Source organism: Paroedura picta, chromosome 3 (genome assembly GCF_049243985.1).
Source record: "Paroedura picta isolate Pp20150507F chromosome 3, Ppicta_v3.0, whole genome shotgun sequence".
In the NCBI taxonomy this organism is placed as follows: Eukaryota; Metazoa; Chordata; class Lepidosauria; order Squamata; family Gekkonidae; genus Paroedura; species Paroedura picta.
This window is the reverse complement of record NC_135371.1, coordinates 106,456,345-106,474,080: the sequence shown is the minus strand read 5'-3', so window position 1 is coordinate 106,474,080 and position 17,736 is coordinate 106,456,345. Positions and strand designations below refer to the sequence as shown.

Sequence of the window (17,736 nt, the reverse complement as noted above, 5' to 3'; positions counted from 1 at the left end):
CTCTTTCACAGCCACCAGGTGGCAGTGGTGGCACCATTGCCTCTCAGCCGATGTTCTGACCACCTCTAGGTGGCACTAGAGAGCTAACCTTCAAGGCCATATGCTGCAGGACGCTTGGTTGCTTATACCCCCTGCAGGGCCCCTTGCTCTGTGGGTAGGAACTTACTGGCTGTCCTGGGCCCCCGGGATGTTCACCGGGCCTTGACCCGGGCTGGGGCCTTTTCGGTCATGGCCCCAACCTGGTAGGATGAGCTCCCGGAAGAGCTGAAGGCCCTGTCAGAATGGTCAGCTTTCCGCATGGCCTGTAAGATGGACCTCTTCCACCAGGCATATGGTTGAGGCCAGGGCAGATTTCTGGTGTTTCCACCAAGAACCCCTTCCCAAAGTCCATCAAAATCTATTAGATCTGCATCCACTCACTGCTAGTTGAAGAGGACTCAGCCTCCGTTTGAACGAGGTGGGATGGGATAGGTTATTGAAATACGTTTGTCCAGTTGCTTGTTTTACTATAAATTGGGGTTTTATGGGGTTTTATTGTATTTTAATGTTTTATTCCGTGAAACACCACGGGTTCTTAGGAGATGTGACAGTATATAAATTGAAATATAAATAATATAAATAAATATGTACTTCAGGCTCAAAGATCATAAAAAGACCCTAAAAGTTCAGACCCTAAGTAATGCGTTGCCTGATGCTTAAAGGACAGTCATTTTTAGATGCCAGTGAGCCTCAAGGGGGAGGGCATCCCAAAGATGAGACACTGTCAGACCCTGTGTCTGGTCACCACCTACCACCTGCTTAACCTAAACATAACAGGAAAGGGGAAGGAACTTTGGTCTGTAGTGGAATCTTTTCTGGCTTCAAAACATGACAATTGGTAGATCTGCTGTATATTTGGCTACTGGGTTTTTTACTATATGAAAAATACATTCTGGGCACAAATCATCATTACTTAACTCTGCAAATAAAATCCAAAATGTATTCTGTTCTGTTTAGTACAGACACATTGTTTCTGAACTCACTTCCATGAGAAAGGAGGGATGAGTTTGGAGTCTCTAACTCCCACCACCCACTCCAGGCCTCAGGGAAGACAGAAGTGGGGAAATTCCCATTGACTTTAATGGCACCATGTGAATACAGAATGTCACCAGCTTCAGGGCCTTCCAGTTGACAGACACTCCCCCACCCCCCCAAAAAAATATTGTCCCGCTCTGTTCAAGGGAACAGTATTTGAACAGTAGCTGAGTACCAGATAAAAGACAAACGTAGTGATGAGAAACCATCCTGCTCAAGCCTTTAAGAGATTCTTGAAGGGGGATATTTTGAGGAATGAGATTTTGTCCTAGCCACCCCTTTCTCACAATTCTTCCTAGTTCCCTAAACTGTCAAACTGATTTCCATGAACTATTTTAAATGGCTAATCCACTATTCCCAATCTCCTGACACAATTTAATTAGAACCCGCATTCATAAACTAATGGATGTCAATATTGTCCAGCACCTGAATCTTTTGTGATTTATCTTGTACAGCTGAAGAAAACTAATATGAACTACAAAGAAGTGATACAGATTTCTCTGTTCTCACCTCAAGCCACTTTGATGATACCTTGATGCCTGGATGATGGAACCTTTGCCTAGCCCTTGAAATTATTGATCTCCTGAAGATTATGTCACAAAGAATGTGAGTCACCTCACATTCAGACCCTGTTCCATGTTTTGCCCACACAATGACGTGTATATCCATCCTTCAGCAGAAAACCATCTGAAAGAGCTACTGACGATGCATAGCAAGAGAGACATTTCAAGTGATTTTTGTAAAATCATTCCTCAAGACTAAAGGTTTGCCTTGTCCCTGAGAATATAAGACTGTGCAGAGATTTGGCAGTGGCAGTGCTCCTAATCCCAGATGGGACTGAGCTTTCAAGACATGGCAGAGCAATTAATTTTAATAAGTGCATATTAGTCAAGTATTTCTAAGAGATGCATGTTACAAAGCAGTACTCTACACTTTGTTCTGCTGTCAAATGTGACATTTCTTTCCCCTTGACTCACCCATTCCACATAATGGCTCTTTCCCATCTCCTTGCTAATCTCAGTCTCCCTCATGCTGAACTTCATTTATATTTGCGCTTTATAGAAAATTCCATTCAGGATCCCTTTTTGATACCTGTAGCCATACTGAGCTTACAATAAAATAGCTGCTCTTATTTATACTCATGTTTATGTCATCACTTAACTGAATTTTTGTTCCACAGAGCAACATCAAATTACCATGTCTCCTCTTATGTCTCAATAGAACTGTTAAATCCTTAAAGTTAAAGGGTAACAGGAACGCATTGGTTTTAAAGAACAAGATTTTGTAAGAAAACATTTGAAACTGGCACTGTATTCTCAAAGAAACCATCACATTTTATTTTATTCCCTACCAATGTTAATTTAGGACAAAGGTTGAGATTAAAGTGAATGCGTAGCATCGACATCCTGAGTATGTGCTACCAGAATATAAAGGAATAAACCTGAATTGTCATCCTCCTGCTCCCTTCAACCCACTGTCAGTTTCCAACATCTACTCACCTTAGTACGTGTGTTGATCCATTTATAGTGGTGGTGGAACATGGAACAGTTTGCCCCAGTATGGAAGGCCTCCGATATCGTTCATCACCACAGCACAAGATGATGAGGAAGGCACGTCTGAAAGACTTGTTCAAGAATGCATAAAGGAAGGGATTCAGTCCTGAATTGATATATCCCAGCCACAAAAAAGCAGTCCATAGCTGGCCTGGAACTGTATAATTAATGAAAGGATCTATTATATTTGTGATAAAGAAGGGAGCCCAGCATAAACAGAAGCATCCCATAATGATGCAGAGGGTCTTGGCGGCTTTTGTCTCAGTCTTCATACGGTGTGTACTTTGCTGATCTGGATGGTGTGGTCTCCCATCTGCTGGTGCCCCCGCACGTTGGAGGATTCGTATTTGATGAGCATGCTCCCTGGCTGTAATGTATATTCGGTAGTAGGCTAGCACCATCAGCAGAAATGGAATGTAGAAGGCCACCACTGAGCAAGTGATAGCATAGGGCTTGTTGACCATAAATATGCAGTAAGTGGAGTTGGACACCTTGTTGAATTGTCTTTTCTGTATCTGAGGAGAAAAACAAAAAAGAAAGAACAGGATGGGCACATTATAATTGCTCCGATAATAATTTCATATTTATTTGCCCAAGTGTAGAATAAAAGTTGCACAGGTGTTGGAATTCTCTTCACCAGCCTTCTTCTATACCAGTTATTCCATGTTTCTACTCGAACTAAAACTTTTTGTTTATTCATTGCCTGCCTCAGTGTAGTGACTTCCTCAGGGGTCTCCCATCCAATGCTGACCAGCACTAACACTGCTGGCTACTGAGCACTAACAAGATTGGAATAGCCTGAACTATCCAGGTCAGGGCCCAGATCTATTACATCTCTTGAATGTTTTCTCTATGCTCACCAATGTACATTATAGACAGGATACTCAAGAAAAAAGTTCCATCTGTAGAGATTCTATTATAGAAATGTGGCACCAACCCTAGTACAATGGCTGGATGGCTGTGGAGAAGATTCCTCTGCTTGGCTATCCATCTCTATTACTGGCAGGGTAAGGAAAAAACCTCACTCTCTCATTTTTGACAGCTGTAGAAGTTGCATGTCTGTAAATGTATTGGAGCATGAACTGAAAGCAATCCTGGGACAGCATTAGTCCAAGTTTCATTCAGAGACTTGTCACCATCACTCATGCTCTACTGCCAATTAACCTACAAGATGTTGAGAAGGATGATTTTAAAGCACAATTATTTTCAGGAATAGCTCAGAGTTTTCACTGCTATGCAAGAAAATCCGTGGCAACAACAGCAAAATACCATAGAGGCAGACATGATGTTAGCAATATGTTAGCAAGCCTGTCTAAAAGCTACAATGCTTTGCCAATCACTCAGCATCTCTGACAAACTACAGCAGATATCCCAAATGAGTGTCAGTTTTGTATGACATTTCTTAGTTTATAAAAAGTACTATAATTTCCAGAATTTTTGTTTTGCCTATGAATATAATTGTTAATAGGCCAGTGCGCCTATTTTTATGTTCCATGGCCAGCTAAAATGCTTCTGGTTTAAAGACAAATGGCATGTGACTGACCAGACTCTATGTTAAAACTACTGACTCTTCCTTTATCTGTAAACCGCTGGAAGCGGTATACATAATTGGTTAATACCTAAATGGGGTGAAAAAGGGGAGGGGCGAGTCTGGGATAGGGGCCAAGGCCGATTAGCCCCTCACCTGGACTGACAAGAATTCCAGCCAGTCAGGTGACGGGTCAATCGGAAGGCGCAAAGCACCTTCCATTTGGCCCATTACCCGACTGCCTGGAGTTCTCAGTGGGCCGGGGACTTACCAGGTAGTCAGCCGGCCGGGGGAGGCTTCCCTGCAGGCCTGCTCTGAGGCCCACTGTGTCCCCGATGAGGCAGGCCTGCTCTGAGGCTCACAGCGAAGCGGGGGAATCGGCAGGGGGGGGTGGCCGGGGGAGGCTTCCCTGCTCCAAGGCCTGCAGGGATGCCAGGGAGTTGGTGGGGCGGGGGGCCAGCAGGGAAGGCTTCCCTGCGGGCCTCAGACCCGGCCCGCCCCATCAGGGATGCGGCGGGCCTGCACTGAGGCCCGCTGGGAAGCTGAGGAGTTGACGGGGAGGGGGGTGGGAGGGGGGTTTCCTTGCACAGGAGCCACAGGGAGTGGTAGATGACCTAATGGAAGAATAAGGAAATTTCCTCACCCATTTAAAGCCCATCTTTGAATCATTGCAGAAATAAAGATGAGATACTTTTAATTATAAAATAAAAAGGGCCAGTACTCATATATAATATTGCACTGATTTCCACCAATTCCCCAATTTGTGAGAGCCCCCCACAAAAGTGCTGGCACTTAGCAGCAAATACTACCACAAAACCCAAACCAAACTCCTGGTTAGATAGTTCTGCAAATTTTTATGTGAATTGATATTATGCAAGGAATTTTCATTATACACCAAGTTTTCAAAACCAGTTAGAAACTCTAATGTGATTGAGGAGGTGTCCTGGAAAGCAAACTTTTACTACAATTATCTATGAAAAGGGATCCTAACCATCTGTACTCTGTAAGAAATAGTGGCTTGGTTCTATGCTTATGAGTAAATTGACTGCTAGGAATGTTTGAAACACTACAGGGAGGCAATAGTCAGTATGTCAATGTGGTGTAGTGGTTAAGAGTGTCAGGCTAGAATCTGGGAGACCCAGGTTCAAAGTTTTACTCATTGGGTGACCTTGAGCCAGTCACCTAAGACCAACGAACTCATCATATGGATAAGAATTGTGCTATCAAAGCAATTATCTATGTGAGGTCTAAAATTCGTAACTCATAAGAGGTGTGTCATATTTTATCTAGAGCTGCTGCTGTATCTGCAAACAAATATGCAATGGACTCAGAGTCCCAGGGAAAGGATTTTGGTGTTCAAACGATAAATAATAAGCTTTATAACCCAGCTGGACCAGGCTCTAAAATAGAGAACATAAATACTGTCTACAATATTTCCAGTTATACCCAAACAAAACATTCATAACCAGGTTCAAAAGACTGGATTCAGACGTAAACCATCACTTCCATAGAGGGGTGAACTTTCTGATTCCCCCTCCCACTGTAGTCCTCTCCAAGAAAATTCTGATTCCCCCTTCCACTTCACCCCTCCAAGATGTTTGTGTCTCTTGAAGTCTCTCCATCCAGGAAACAGGTTTGCCATAAACTGTAGATCCATGGGCTGCAATGGGAGGATGGGGGTGGGGCGGGGGGTGCAGGATGTTCCATCCAAATACAACCCAAATCCTCCAAGGAGAGCTTGACATTTCTTTCCTCTTTGAAACTTCTTTGGAGACTTTGTCATACTTTAGAAGAGAAACTCTAGGCAATATATGTTCTGTATTTGATGTTGATCAATACAACTAATGTTTACTCACCAGGTCTACAATGCCAATGCTATTCCAGCCTTGCATTATAGGGAGAAAAGAAATGAATGTTGGGATTACCCAGCAGCCTCCCAACATTAAAGTAATGCGCATTGGAGTCATCTTGTTTCTGTAAACCAGAGGCTGACAGCAGATAGCATAGTACCTGAAAGAGGAAAATAAATGAAATTATGGTAAATAATGAGAACCATGAAAAGTCTTACCAAATCAAAGACAAACCTTTTTTCATCCAATTAATATCATCCAATTTTAAAACTGCCTCTATAATGATATTGTACCTTTCTATAGAAGATTTGAAATAGAAGACAAATAGGAAAGTCACTGTCACCTCAATGTACTTGTACCAAGTAAAGGATAGATTCAAATGGGTAGCCTTGTTGGTCTGAAGTAGCACAATAAAATCAGAGTCCAGTAGTACCTTTAAGACCAACAAAGATTTGGTCTGGGTCAGGTTTGGCAGCCAGACTCAGCATCCAGAAATACCGAGGCAAGCCAGGCGTGAGCCTGGAGCCTCTTGAGCCCTCAGGGGGCAGGCCTGGGGGAGCAGGGAAGGGATAAAGGAGTTCTTCCCCCCTGGTCCTACATCAGCCCTGCACAACTGCTGCTACCGCTGAAGGAAGGAACAGGAAAAGGAAGAAAGGACTCAATGTCCCATGGACTTTGATGCATTTGGCAAATGGCTGGCAAAACAACAGACATAGCTGATGGAATGACTGTTTAAGCACCAGCAAGTGTTGCAGGAGGCTTTGATGCAGTGGTTCCAGCACTCTGTCATGACCCTGGCTAACTCTAGGGGCCCCACACATGGTAGTGGGGGGACCCACAGCTGCCTGCCTTCACCCTCACCAAATTACCCCCAGATGATGACATAGAAGCCTTCCTGGAGGGCTTTGAAAGGTCGATAGAGAGAGCACAGTAGCCCCAGGATCGTGGCCCTTTATCCTGTGACCCAGGTGGCCCAATGAGCTCTGGACAGAGCCAGCACATCTCACTATGAGGCTTTGATGATGACCATTCTAAACCGCTACCAAAAGACCCCCAAGACAGAGGCAATGGTTCTGGGCAGTGGTGTATCAGTCCACAGAGCAGCTTAGAATGTTGATGACTTGCCTGAAAGACTTAGCTTCTGGGTGGCTGCTGCCTACTACAGATGAAGCCTAGAACAGTGATTCTCAACTTTTCTAATGCCACAACCCTTTAATACAGTTCCTCATGTTGTAGTGACCCCCAACCATAACATTATGCAAGTGTTCTTTCACAGAAATTAAACCGAAACTGACCAATGGCATGAAGATCCATTGTTCATGATTGTATATAAATTGTTTTTTTTCTGGGATTCCTCAGCTCTTGTCCCGCCAAGACTGTGCTGCGATGGAGGCACTGCTGGAGTGGCTGGCGACCAAGCATACAATTCTTGCAGCAGGAGCGGCAACAGTGGCAGTACCCCCCCCCGCCAAGCTGCGACCCCTGCTGCAACCCCTGTGAAAGAGTCATCCAACCCCCAAGGGGGTCCCGACCCCCATGTTGAGAACCACTGGCCTAGAAGATCATGGAGGATGAAGTACTTGAACAATTACTCTCCATTATCCCTCCCCGGATCTGGTACTGGGTTGCATGCTGGAAATCCTGCACACTGAAGGAAGCTATGGAGTATTTAGAAAAATTAGTGGCCACTGATCAGCAGGAGCCTAAACAGGGTACCAAATCTAGGACTGGCAGGGTGTGGGGTCTGGGCTCAGTGCAGCCTAGAGCCCTTGCAAAGGAGCAAAAGCTCAGCCAGGACCCCCTTGAGGAGGCAGCCTGGGGGATGGAGTCCTGTGGCAGGGGCCTACCCGGGAAGGGTGCAGACAAGCCCTGCCTTCAGGATCCAATGGCAGAAAAGATGCCTCCCAAGCTCTCAACCCTGCTTGGGCACCAGGGGACCCTGCTATACTGTGGAGGCACTTCCAAAAGTAGTGCCCCTTCATGGAATGTGACCTGGAGTGGGGGGAAGGCCCTTCACTAGCTCACCAACGTCTGCCAAGCCGGAGCCCCTCCTAGTGCCAGTGGTTGTGGACAGGCGGGTCTCCATTGGGCAGCAGGAGTTTGGTGTCCATGATTCAGGCAGCCATGGTACCAGCAGGAACACTCACCCAGAGGTGGGCCCGGGTGGCCTGCATTCATGGACATATAGAAGAAGAAGAAGAAGAAGAAGAAGAAGAAGAAGAGTTGGTTCTTATATGCCACTTTTCTCTACCCAAAGGAGACTCAAAGCGGCTTACAGTCACCTTCCCTTTCCTCTCCCCACAACAGACACCCTGTGAGGTAGGTGAGGCTGAGAGAGCCCTGATATTGCTGCTCTGTTAGAGCAGTTTTCTCAGTGCTGTTGCGAGCCCAAGGTTACCCAGCTGGCTGCATGTGGGGGAGTGCAGAATCGAGCCCAGCATGCCAGATTAGAAGTCTGCATTCCTAACCATTACACCAAACTGGCTCTCAGAGTATCTGGTGTTGTGCCTTGAGATGATTTACTGTGGACAACATTGGCTATTGGAGGTGGCACAAGTGCAGACCCTCCCATATGATCTGCTGCTGGGCTGGAATGCCCTGACCTTTTTGCGCTTAGTCACAGGGGCCCTCCAGGATTGCACAGCAGAGAAGATTTGGCCTGTGACAGAGGTTGATCGTGGAGAGGGCCCTTCAGCCAGAGAAGCTGTGACTTCTAAAATGTAAATACTTGGTAAATTGGGACACTGCAGATGTTATTTCAATGGCAGAAAAGCAAGACTCTACGGAACATTCTAATGACCCTTGAATCTGACAGTGTTCCTCTCCTGCTGACATTTATGCTAATGAGCTGAATGGTCTGCACAGGTGGCCATACTCTAGTAGGGAGGAAAAGGCTCTGACAGGAAGCTAAGATAAGGTAAGAGGGTAGGAAAAAATAGCTGTCCTTCCCTGCAGGATACCTGCTAAGACCACTTCTTTACTGTCATCTATTTTAAAATGTTTTTACACATATGAGAGATTAAATTGTTATACATGAAATTCTAGGAAGGGTTTATCTTTTGTGCTGCACCCACCTCTGCTAGACATATGGACAATAAAAAGAGAGAGTGGACATTAATTCAAAATTCAATAGTGGGGAAGTCACACACCACAGTGTGAGTCTACAAGAATTAACACTGCCTACAGTCCAGCAAAAAGAAATCCCCAACAACAACCCTAAAGTAGGGTCATCAGTGCCACTGACCTTCTAATAGAGCAAAAGCAAAGAACTCTGTGTTGGGAGACACCTGGGGCTCCTTAGTGCAAAGAGACTGTGAAATGACATTTGTAATAAACTCTGGACGAACTAAGGAAAACCCACCTACCCCTGAGCATCACCTCCGTTCTCTTCCCCCCCCCCACCTTATTTTCAAAGAACTTTTCAAACCCACTTCTGCAAGGTTGGCAAGAGAGCCTGCTCTCTGGAGCCATGCTGCAGAGGCAATCTTGTATAATTAAAAATCATTTATTTTATTTTGTTTATTTTGAAATAAATAAAAATTAATGCAATAAATGCAATTCCAGTGTAATTAAATTATACCCAGTCCACTTCATGTATGCATTGTTTAAATCATGCTTAGGTGGAGAGGTGACCGGAGCTGTAGCCCAATCATGTAGAATCATAGAATCATAGAATAACAGAGTTGGAAGGGACCTCCTGGGTCATATAGTCCAACCCCCTGCACAATGCAGGACACTCACAACCCTATCGCTCATACACTGTAACCTGCCGCCCCCTTGAATCTTCACAGAATCAGCCAGGTTTTTACTTGTGAGGATCCAGGTTTAGGTTCGGGGTGTCAAGATGGTGTTTCCATGATAAAAATTTTTACCCCCTTTCCCTTGACTTGGAGAGCGGAGGGGAACCCCTGGCACTTTTCCTTGGTTCCACAGCACAGCTCCGGTCAGAGCAAAGCTGGGGAACAGATCTTAAAAGAGAATGTCCTGCAGTTAATTTTGAGGAGGGCTAGGGAGGATGGATAAATCACAATCAATAGTAAAATGCACATTCTCATCCTAACATAAATTAAATTGAGCTTGTTGTTCTCATTAATGTGAGGAGAAATCCGGAGAGGAATGTGGTACTGGTACTATAAACCTCTCTTCCATTCTGGGCCAATATATGCTTTACTCCTGGAGAGGTGCACATGCAGAATCCTTCCCATATTTTGCATACATTCTCCAACTTGCAAGTATCAGCTTTGATCTTGCAGATTTGAGGAACTTTGGGGCACAGAATTCTGGCCATGCTGACTCATTGTTGATGCACAGAGATAGAAATACTCTTGGGTTCTGGCTTGATTTGCAAACCAGTGTTGCTCTGACTGGAACTGGGCTGCAGAGCTGAGGAAAAGCAGCGGGGGTGCCCTGCCTGTCTCCGAGCCCAGGGAAAAGCAAAGATCTCTGGGAAGGGGGGAACTCAACTCCATTATGGAAATGCTACTCTTGACACCCTGAACCTAAACCTAGTTTATCACAAGTAAAAACCTAGGCATGTGGTTAGGATACAAAAAGAAAGAAAAGCATGATTCAAACAATGCATACATGAATTGGACTGGGTGTAATTTCATTATACTGGAAGTGCGTTGCAACACAATTCCAGCCTTTTATTTTTTATTTTTTAAATTATGCAAGATTTATTTCAACCTTGGAAGCGGGGTGGGTGGGAGGGGGTGCTCAAACATTGCAATGGAAGATGATTGGGAGTTTCTGCCATGTGACATTGGTTGACAAGCCAAAACAGGAAGAAGAAAAAAACAGTGGAAAGTCCTGACTTCCAGTCCACCGGCTGACTTGTCAGGAAGCAGAAATCCAATTGTCAAGATATAATAAGAGACTATCCCCAGCACCATCAATATTGAAATCGCCAATTGAGGCATATTTTGGGAAAGCTCAACAGAAAAGGCTGACTTGTCTCCAGTACAAAGACTTAATATCAAAGACCGGCAAGTTCAAGGATATACAAACAAATGGTTAGAGTACAACCAACTAATATCTAGATTTAAAGCAGCGTTTCAGCAACCGTTAAATCTAGAGGCTCCAATACCAGAGTTTGAAAACTTAGTAATCCAAGACAAACCACATTTACAGGACCAAATATATAAATTGTTATTAAGGTATGAGACAGAAATGGAACGGGTTAAGCCATGTATGATCAAATGGATGCAAAATATTGAGACTAATGTGACAATGGAACAATGGGAGCTAGTATGGTCTAGAATACCAAAGTATACTAATAGTCAAATAGTTAAAGAAAATTGGTATAAAATGTTTTACAGGTGGTATGTAACACCAAAAGTGATCGCTAAAATTGGCAAAAATTGTAACAACAAATGTTGGAAATGTGAAGATAAAATAGGCTCTTTTTTTCATATGTGGTGGAGATGTGAAAAAGTTTATAAGTTCTGGGCAAAAATACATACTATTATGCAGAAAATGTGGGGTCTTAAATTTCCTATGAAAGCTGAAGCTATGTTATTAAGTGTTCCTCCGCAGTGCCTCCCAACCCACACACAAAGTTTATTCTTCTATGCGACGACAGCAGCAAGACTAGAATTGGCCAAGAAATGGAAAACGCCACAACTACCCTCGATAGAAGACTGGCTGAATAAATTAGCTGATTTTGCCAAGATGGCTAAACTGACACTGATAGTCAACGGAAGAACAGAAGAGGCCTTTCGAGAACAATGGGGCCCTTATCTGAACTATTTAAGAAAATAATACAAAAGGGGATTGAAACGGGGAACTAAATGTATTAAATGAAGAGCATAACCTTTCTTTTTTCTGTACTAACAATGTAGATTGCATGTATTTCATTATCTTTAATCCTGGAAAATAAAAATAAAAATCTTATTAAAAAAAAAAAGGAAGCAGAAATCCAGAACAAGACGGGGGAGATGTGAGACTGAGACTCCAGTGAAGAAGGGGAAAACATCTCGGCAACTGGACACAGTTTGAAAATCAGGCAGCATTGTGCCTTGGCAGCATCCATGCGGAAAAGGTCTGAGTGTTCCTAATTCAAGGTACACAACCAGGAGTCCGTTCTCACTGCCCCTACTGACCTACTTCAACTCCCTTTAATGTCAACAGACAGTTTCTAACAGTGCCGAGGTTGAACCAAGAGTCTCTTAATGGCAACCTGATTTCAAAGCATTTGACAAAAGAAGTGATAGGTACAAAGGATATCTGAAATTAATGTGGCTATTTTGCAAATGAAGTACTGAAGAACATGTCAAGAGCATTTCCCCGCCAAATATCTCTCTAGCTATGCTCTAAAGGAAGGAAGTTCTCGGCCTTGTACAAACCTATTACAAATTCTTTCACATTAACTAAATCAAGATGTTGGAAGACAGCATCATGGTAATTTCATCAAAATAAGTAGTGCAGTTACAAATGATCACTAAAATATCTGTAAAAACAGGGGCAGCTCTTGTTGTGGCAGCCATAGGCTCACATGAAGTTTGGCAGTTCTGAGTGTGGATCACTGGGGGGGGGGTGTCCTAGTGATCCACATCCCAGCAGTAGACTCCTGTTCAAAGCAGCTCCGGGTAGGGCTTCAAAGGCTTTAGAGAGAGATCAAAAATTAGAGACAGTGAAGGCGATAGCCTATAAATAGTTTAGTGGCACAAATCACCTAAAAAGGAAATTTAAAAGGCTGATAGCTAAATGAAGAGAACATTAAGGAGAACAATTCGGACACACAAGAAGATTCTGTAACTCTTGAAAGGAAAGCCAGAAGAGGTAGAATTTCCCATCTATCACTCTCAGGAATTCGCAAAAGAATCCCCTCTAGCTGGTAGCCATTATATAAACTCCAACTCCCTGATGAAGAAGGGCATGCATGTCTGACTGCTATATATAATGCTTTCTAGGCAATACATTTGTATTTTATCTGGTTGAGTGGGGAAACACTACTGTGATGGAAGTGTTACTTGTGATGGTGAAGCAATTAAAGCTCCAGTCTGCATTAACAAAAGCACACAATGCCTATATGTGGCATCTGGGGGTTTGCCCCCTTGTCTCTGCTGTCTTGCCACCACCCTTTGTTGAGCAACGAAGGATGAGTCTAGAGGATGCAAACTTGAAGTTTATTGTGCTAACAAAAATACAGAAAACTTCCAACTAGTGTTGGGCGCTTTGGGGCCTGAAGTGGCCGGTCTCTCCCGGCACAGCCAGCACCGTGCTGCGGAGGGGGGGGGGGTGCAGTCATCAATGCGCCAGTAGGCGCATACATGCTGCGCCAGGAGAGACCGGCCATTTTGGGTGCCGAAGTGCCCAACCCTACTTCCAACTGCTCTCTCTGCAATCTCCTCTGTGTGCTCCTACCAACCATCTATATCCCAGCACTGTACTTTCCATCCGTCTCCTTATATCCTCCTCCTTATATCCTCCTGCTGCCCGAGTCTTAAATTATTATTATTATTATTATTATTATTAGATTTAAATGGCTGTGACCACTTCCTGTCTCCACTCTCATTCTATTTGGGTGGTGCCTGTTTCCACTGCTAATCTTACCGTTTTACCCCACAGGTCTGTACTGCCTGCCCAACTCTCGTTGGCCTCTTGGCTGGGAATGCTGGGTGGGGGGGTGCTTTTGGCTTTCCCCCTCCCATTTCCCCCTCCTCTGGCTGGCTGAGGTTTATCTTCTGTGACTACCTGAGTTTGCTCTCTTTCCCCTTTTCCCAGCTCTCTTCCTTTCCCTGGGTCTACCACTGTTTTTGTGCCCAGAGTCTTCTCCTCTCCTTCAATCTGTTCCCATTCCTCGTCCCTTCCTCCCATGTTTCCCTGGAGTCTGGGTGCACAGCTGGCAGCAGCATCTCTGTCTTCTGAAGCCAGGGAAGGCAAATTTCCCTCGCTCCCTCTGCTGGGGTTTTGTTGTGGCTTGAACTTGCGAGGGTTCAGTGAGGTCTGTCTCTGATCGCTCCTCTGTTTGTGCATCAGGCTTCAGAACCGGCTCTTTGGTCTCCTGCCCGTCTGCTTTCCAACCCTGGTCATCATCTGGGCTAGCCCGTGCTTCCACAACATCCGCGTCCGGACACACCTTCCCCCTTAGCTCTATCTGCTCTTCTGCAGGATCTTCAAACAGAAGAGACAGAAAATCTGTGTTGGCATGATGCTGACCCAGTCAATGGGCTACCTGAACTGAAGAAGGGGACGACATATACTAACGAAGGATATGGGCATTACTGGCCTTGGCCTTGGCCATCCATCTGAGAGGTTCATGATAGGTGAAGAGCACAAACCAGTTGTCAGTAAAGTAGAACCGGAGGGCTCCCACAACCCAAAACAATGCCAGCACCTCATACTCTATGGTGGAATAAAGGCTTTTGATGGGTGTGAGCTTCCTACTAAGAACCCAAATGGGCTTTTCAATGCCATCCATTTCCTGGGCCAATACCACTCCAATACCAGAATAACAGGCATTACTTGGCATGATGAAGGGCTTCTCGGAATTGGGGTTATGCAAAACTATTTGTTTGGAGAGGCATGCTTTTAGGTCTTTGGAGGCTTTAATCCACTCGGGGGTCCATGGCATCTGGTTAGCTTAATCTTTTGCTAGTGTATTGGTCAATGGTGCTCTTCGGGTTGCAAAATGAGGCACAAACCTCTGATAATAGCTGACAAATCCTAGGTATTGTGTTTGCGGTTTTGTATAGGGTTTCCTGAACATCTCTAGCCGTATCACCTTCTCTGGTAATGGCATCACTTGGCCATTGCCTATAGTGAAGCCAAAGTATTTGAGGCTTTGAACCCCCAATGGATCTTCTTAGGATTCACTACTAACCCGGCCTTCTGTAAGGCCTGGAACACTTGTTGCAGGAGGGTTAGATGGATGGACCAGTCAGGGCTACAAATAATATTGCCTATGTGGGTGAAAGCAAAGCCAGCACATCCTGATAGCGCTTTGTCGACCAGGCACTTGAAGGTAGCCACTGCCCCATGCAGTCCAAAAGGCATCACATGAAATTGATCCACCCCTGAGGGGTGGCAAATGCCATCTTCTCCTTGTCCTCTTCCCTCAATGGGACTTGCTAATACCCCTTCATAAGGTACAGAGCTGAGATAAATTATGCCGGGCTTACTAGAGGTTTACTAGTTTACTAGAGGTTCTGCCCTGGGCATCAAACTTACCCTTCTGGTTGACTGCCCTAAAGTCAACACTGAACCTTACCGAGCTATTGGGTTTGAGAACCATGACAATAGGGCTCCGCCAGCCATTCCTCGAGGGTTCAATAATGCCTGTGAGCATTTCCTCCACTTCTTTTTCTACTGAGGGCCATTTCTCGAAGGATATGGGCCTCCAGGGGGTGCGGAATATCTCTCCAGGGGTGGTCTGGATGGCATGCTCGATAAGGTGTGTCCTTCCAGGGATCTTGGGAAACAGGGCAGGGTACCATTGAGCTAGGTTCTCTATCTTGATGCACTGGTTGGTTGTCAAAGCGTCACTGGTGGTGGGGGGGGGCTATTATCCTGCCCCTTCGGATCCTCCTGCCATGGGGGCACCCCTACTGGTAAGAAGTCTCCCAACATTTCCAATGCACACTCTGCTTCCAGGCGAGTATGCCATGACTTCAGATGATTGACATAGATTTTCCAGGTTCAGATGCCCCTGGTCAATGTTACTATTTGATAGGTCACTGGGCCTGCAACCCTTTTTACCTGGAAGGGCCCCCTCCACCAACTGCCAGCTGTTTCACTGAGACCCCACTAATGGGTTAGCACCTGGTGCCCTACCATGAAGATCTGCTGGCTCAAACAGTGAATATCCAATAGAGGCTTAAAGAGTTTCCCGAATGGCGAACAATATAGGATCGACACACAAATCCCAACTCCCTGGTTTTCCATATGCCAGGCAATGTAACTTGTTCTTCAGGATTTGGTTCATCCTTTCTGTAAGCCTGTCAGTTTGAGGGTGGTACACTGTGGTGAATATTTGCTTTATGCCTAACATACGGCAGACCTGCTTCATGCACGTGGAAGTGAAAGAGGATCCTTGATCCATTAATATTTTCTTGGGTAAACCTACATGAGCGAACAACCTCATCAAGGCCATAGTCACTTCCTTGCTTTTCATGGACTTCATGGGAATGGCCTCTGGATATCTTGTCACGTAGTCGACCACTACCAATAGGTATCAGGATTCCCGAGGGTCCATGGCAAGGATCCAACAAAGTCCATTCCTATATGGTGAAAAGGTGTTTCCATTATAGGTAAGGGTTATAAAGGTGCCCTCATGGGGGTCCACCCCAAAATCTGCTGACAGAATTTGCAGGACTTGCAGTGCTCCAGTACATCCTTAACTACATTGGGCCAAAAGAATTACTGCAAAATTCGGTACAGGGTTGCCTTACTCCCTTGCTGTCCGGCACCAATAACTGTTTTATGATGGCCCATTTATCCTTTGGTATCGCCACTACAAGCCCCCTTCCCAGTTTACCTGTGGCCAGCGGAGACTGTGCTGATGATCTTTCACCTCTGTCTCGTCCATCATTCCTTGAGGGGGCAATCTCGTTTCAGGTGACCTCACTGTCCACATGTGAAGCAGGTTCCTTTTTCTCTTCCTTCACTAGGCTTCCCGTTGGGTCTACCCCCACTGGGGTTTGTATGCAGGGACCCGGGAATGGGCCCGACCTTCCCTCCTACACCTTCTTCACTCCACAAAGGTCTGGGGGATGGAATCAGGGGTATACTGGCCCGGTCAGATATAAGCAGCCCTGATCCATCCCACGCAGATGGAGATGGGTTTTCCCTTCTGGGGCCCCCACTGGGTCCAGGTTGAGGCCCCTCCCAGTGGGGATCCTTATGTTTGGCAGCCATGAAGGCCTACAGCAACTTTGCTGCCTGAGTCAGGGAAGTAGACTTCTGACACGCCACCCAATGTTTAATGCGCCATGGAAGTATCTGGAATAACTGGTCCAACACCACCTTCTCTATGAGTGCTTTCCCCCCCTGTTTAGTTGGCAACAGCCAGCACTTAGCGGCATCCCTCAATTTATTCACTAACAATTGTGGGCAGGTGCCTGGAGTGAAAGTTTTAACCCGAAACATCTGACGATGGGTTTCTGGGGATATTTGGAAGTGGTCCAATATGGCTTTTTTCAGTACTCCATAATCCACAGAATCTTCCTTTGTATTTCAGTGCAGCCTGGGCCACTCCTGTAAGGTAAAACCCAATGATGAAATACCACTGGGCCAGGGGCCACTGGGGAGCCTCCACAGTGTGCTGAAATGCATCTAAATATGCCTCCACATCATCCTCGGGGCATAGTCTGGCCAGGGAGGGCCAAGGCACTCTACCCAGGGGTGCAGCAGGACTTCCTCTGGTCCCTGCTGCTGTTCCCTCAGGTTGCTCAACCATGGAACTCCGCATCTCCTGCAACATACGCTCATGTACAGCCATCTGGCGATCTGCCACATCTTCCCATGCCCTGGTCTGGTGTTCCACCAGCCATTTCCCGAACTGCGTAAAATCCATTTTGGGCTCCTCTGACATCTGTTCGATCATTGACCCCGTAGATGATGTGTCAGAATTATCCTCCTCCGACCCACTTGACAATGCAGGTGGCGTTAAGCAGGTAGAGTATTGCAAGGGTGCAGACCAGCCTGGTGGGTGGAGATGGATGGACAGGATCACATCACACACATTCTCCACCACTGTGGCATCTGGGGGTCTGACCCTCTTGGCTCCATC

At 45.6% G+C, this 17,736-nt stretch overlaps 1 protein-coding gene across 5 annotated transcripts in view; it reads right to left on the bottom strand.

Annotated features, from left to right (window-relative positions):
• The window catches only part of HTR4 (5-hydroxytryptamine receptor 4), a 303,769-nt gene that overhangs the window by 105,237 nt on the left and 180,796 nt on the right, over positions 1 to 17,736 (bottom strand). For all 5 annotated transcript variants that reach the window (XM_077327108.1, XM_077327105.1, XM_077327106.1 and 2 more), the window contains 2 exons: positions 6,012 to 6,165; positions 2,574 to 3,142 (listed from right to left, as the gene is read on the bottom strand). In XM_077327108.1, the coding sequence (XP_077183223.1) occupies positions 2,574 to 3,142; positions 6,012 to 6,165 (723 nt within the window). The remainder of the gene's footprint in view (positions 1 to 2,573; positions 3,143 to 6,011; positions 6,166 to 17,736) is intronic.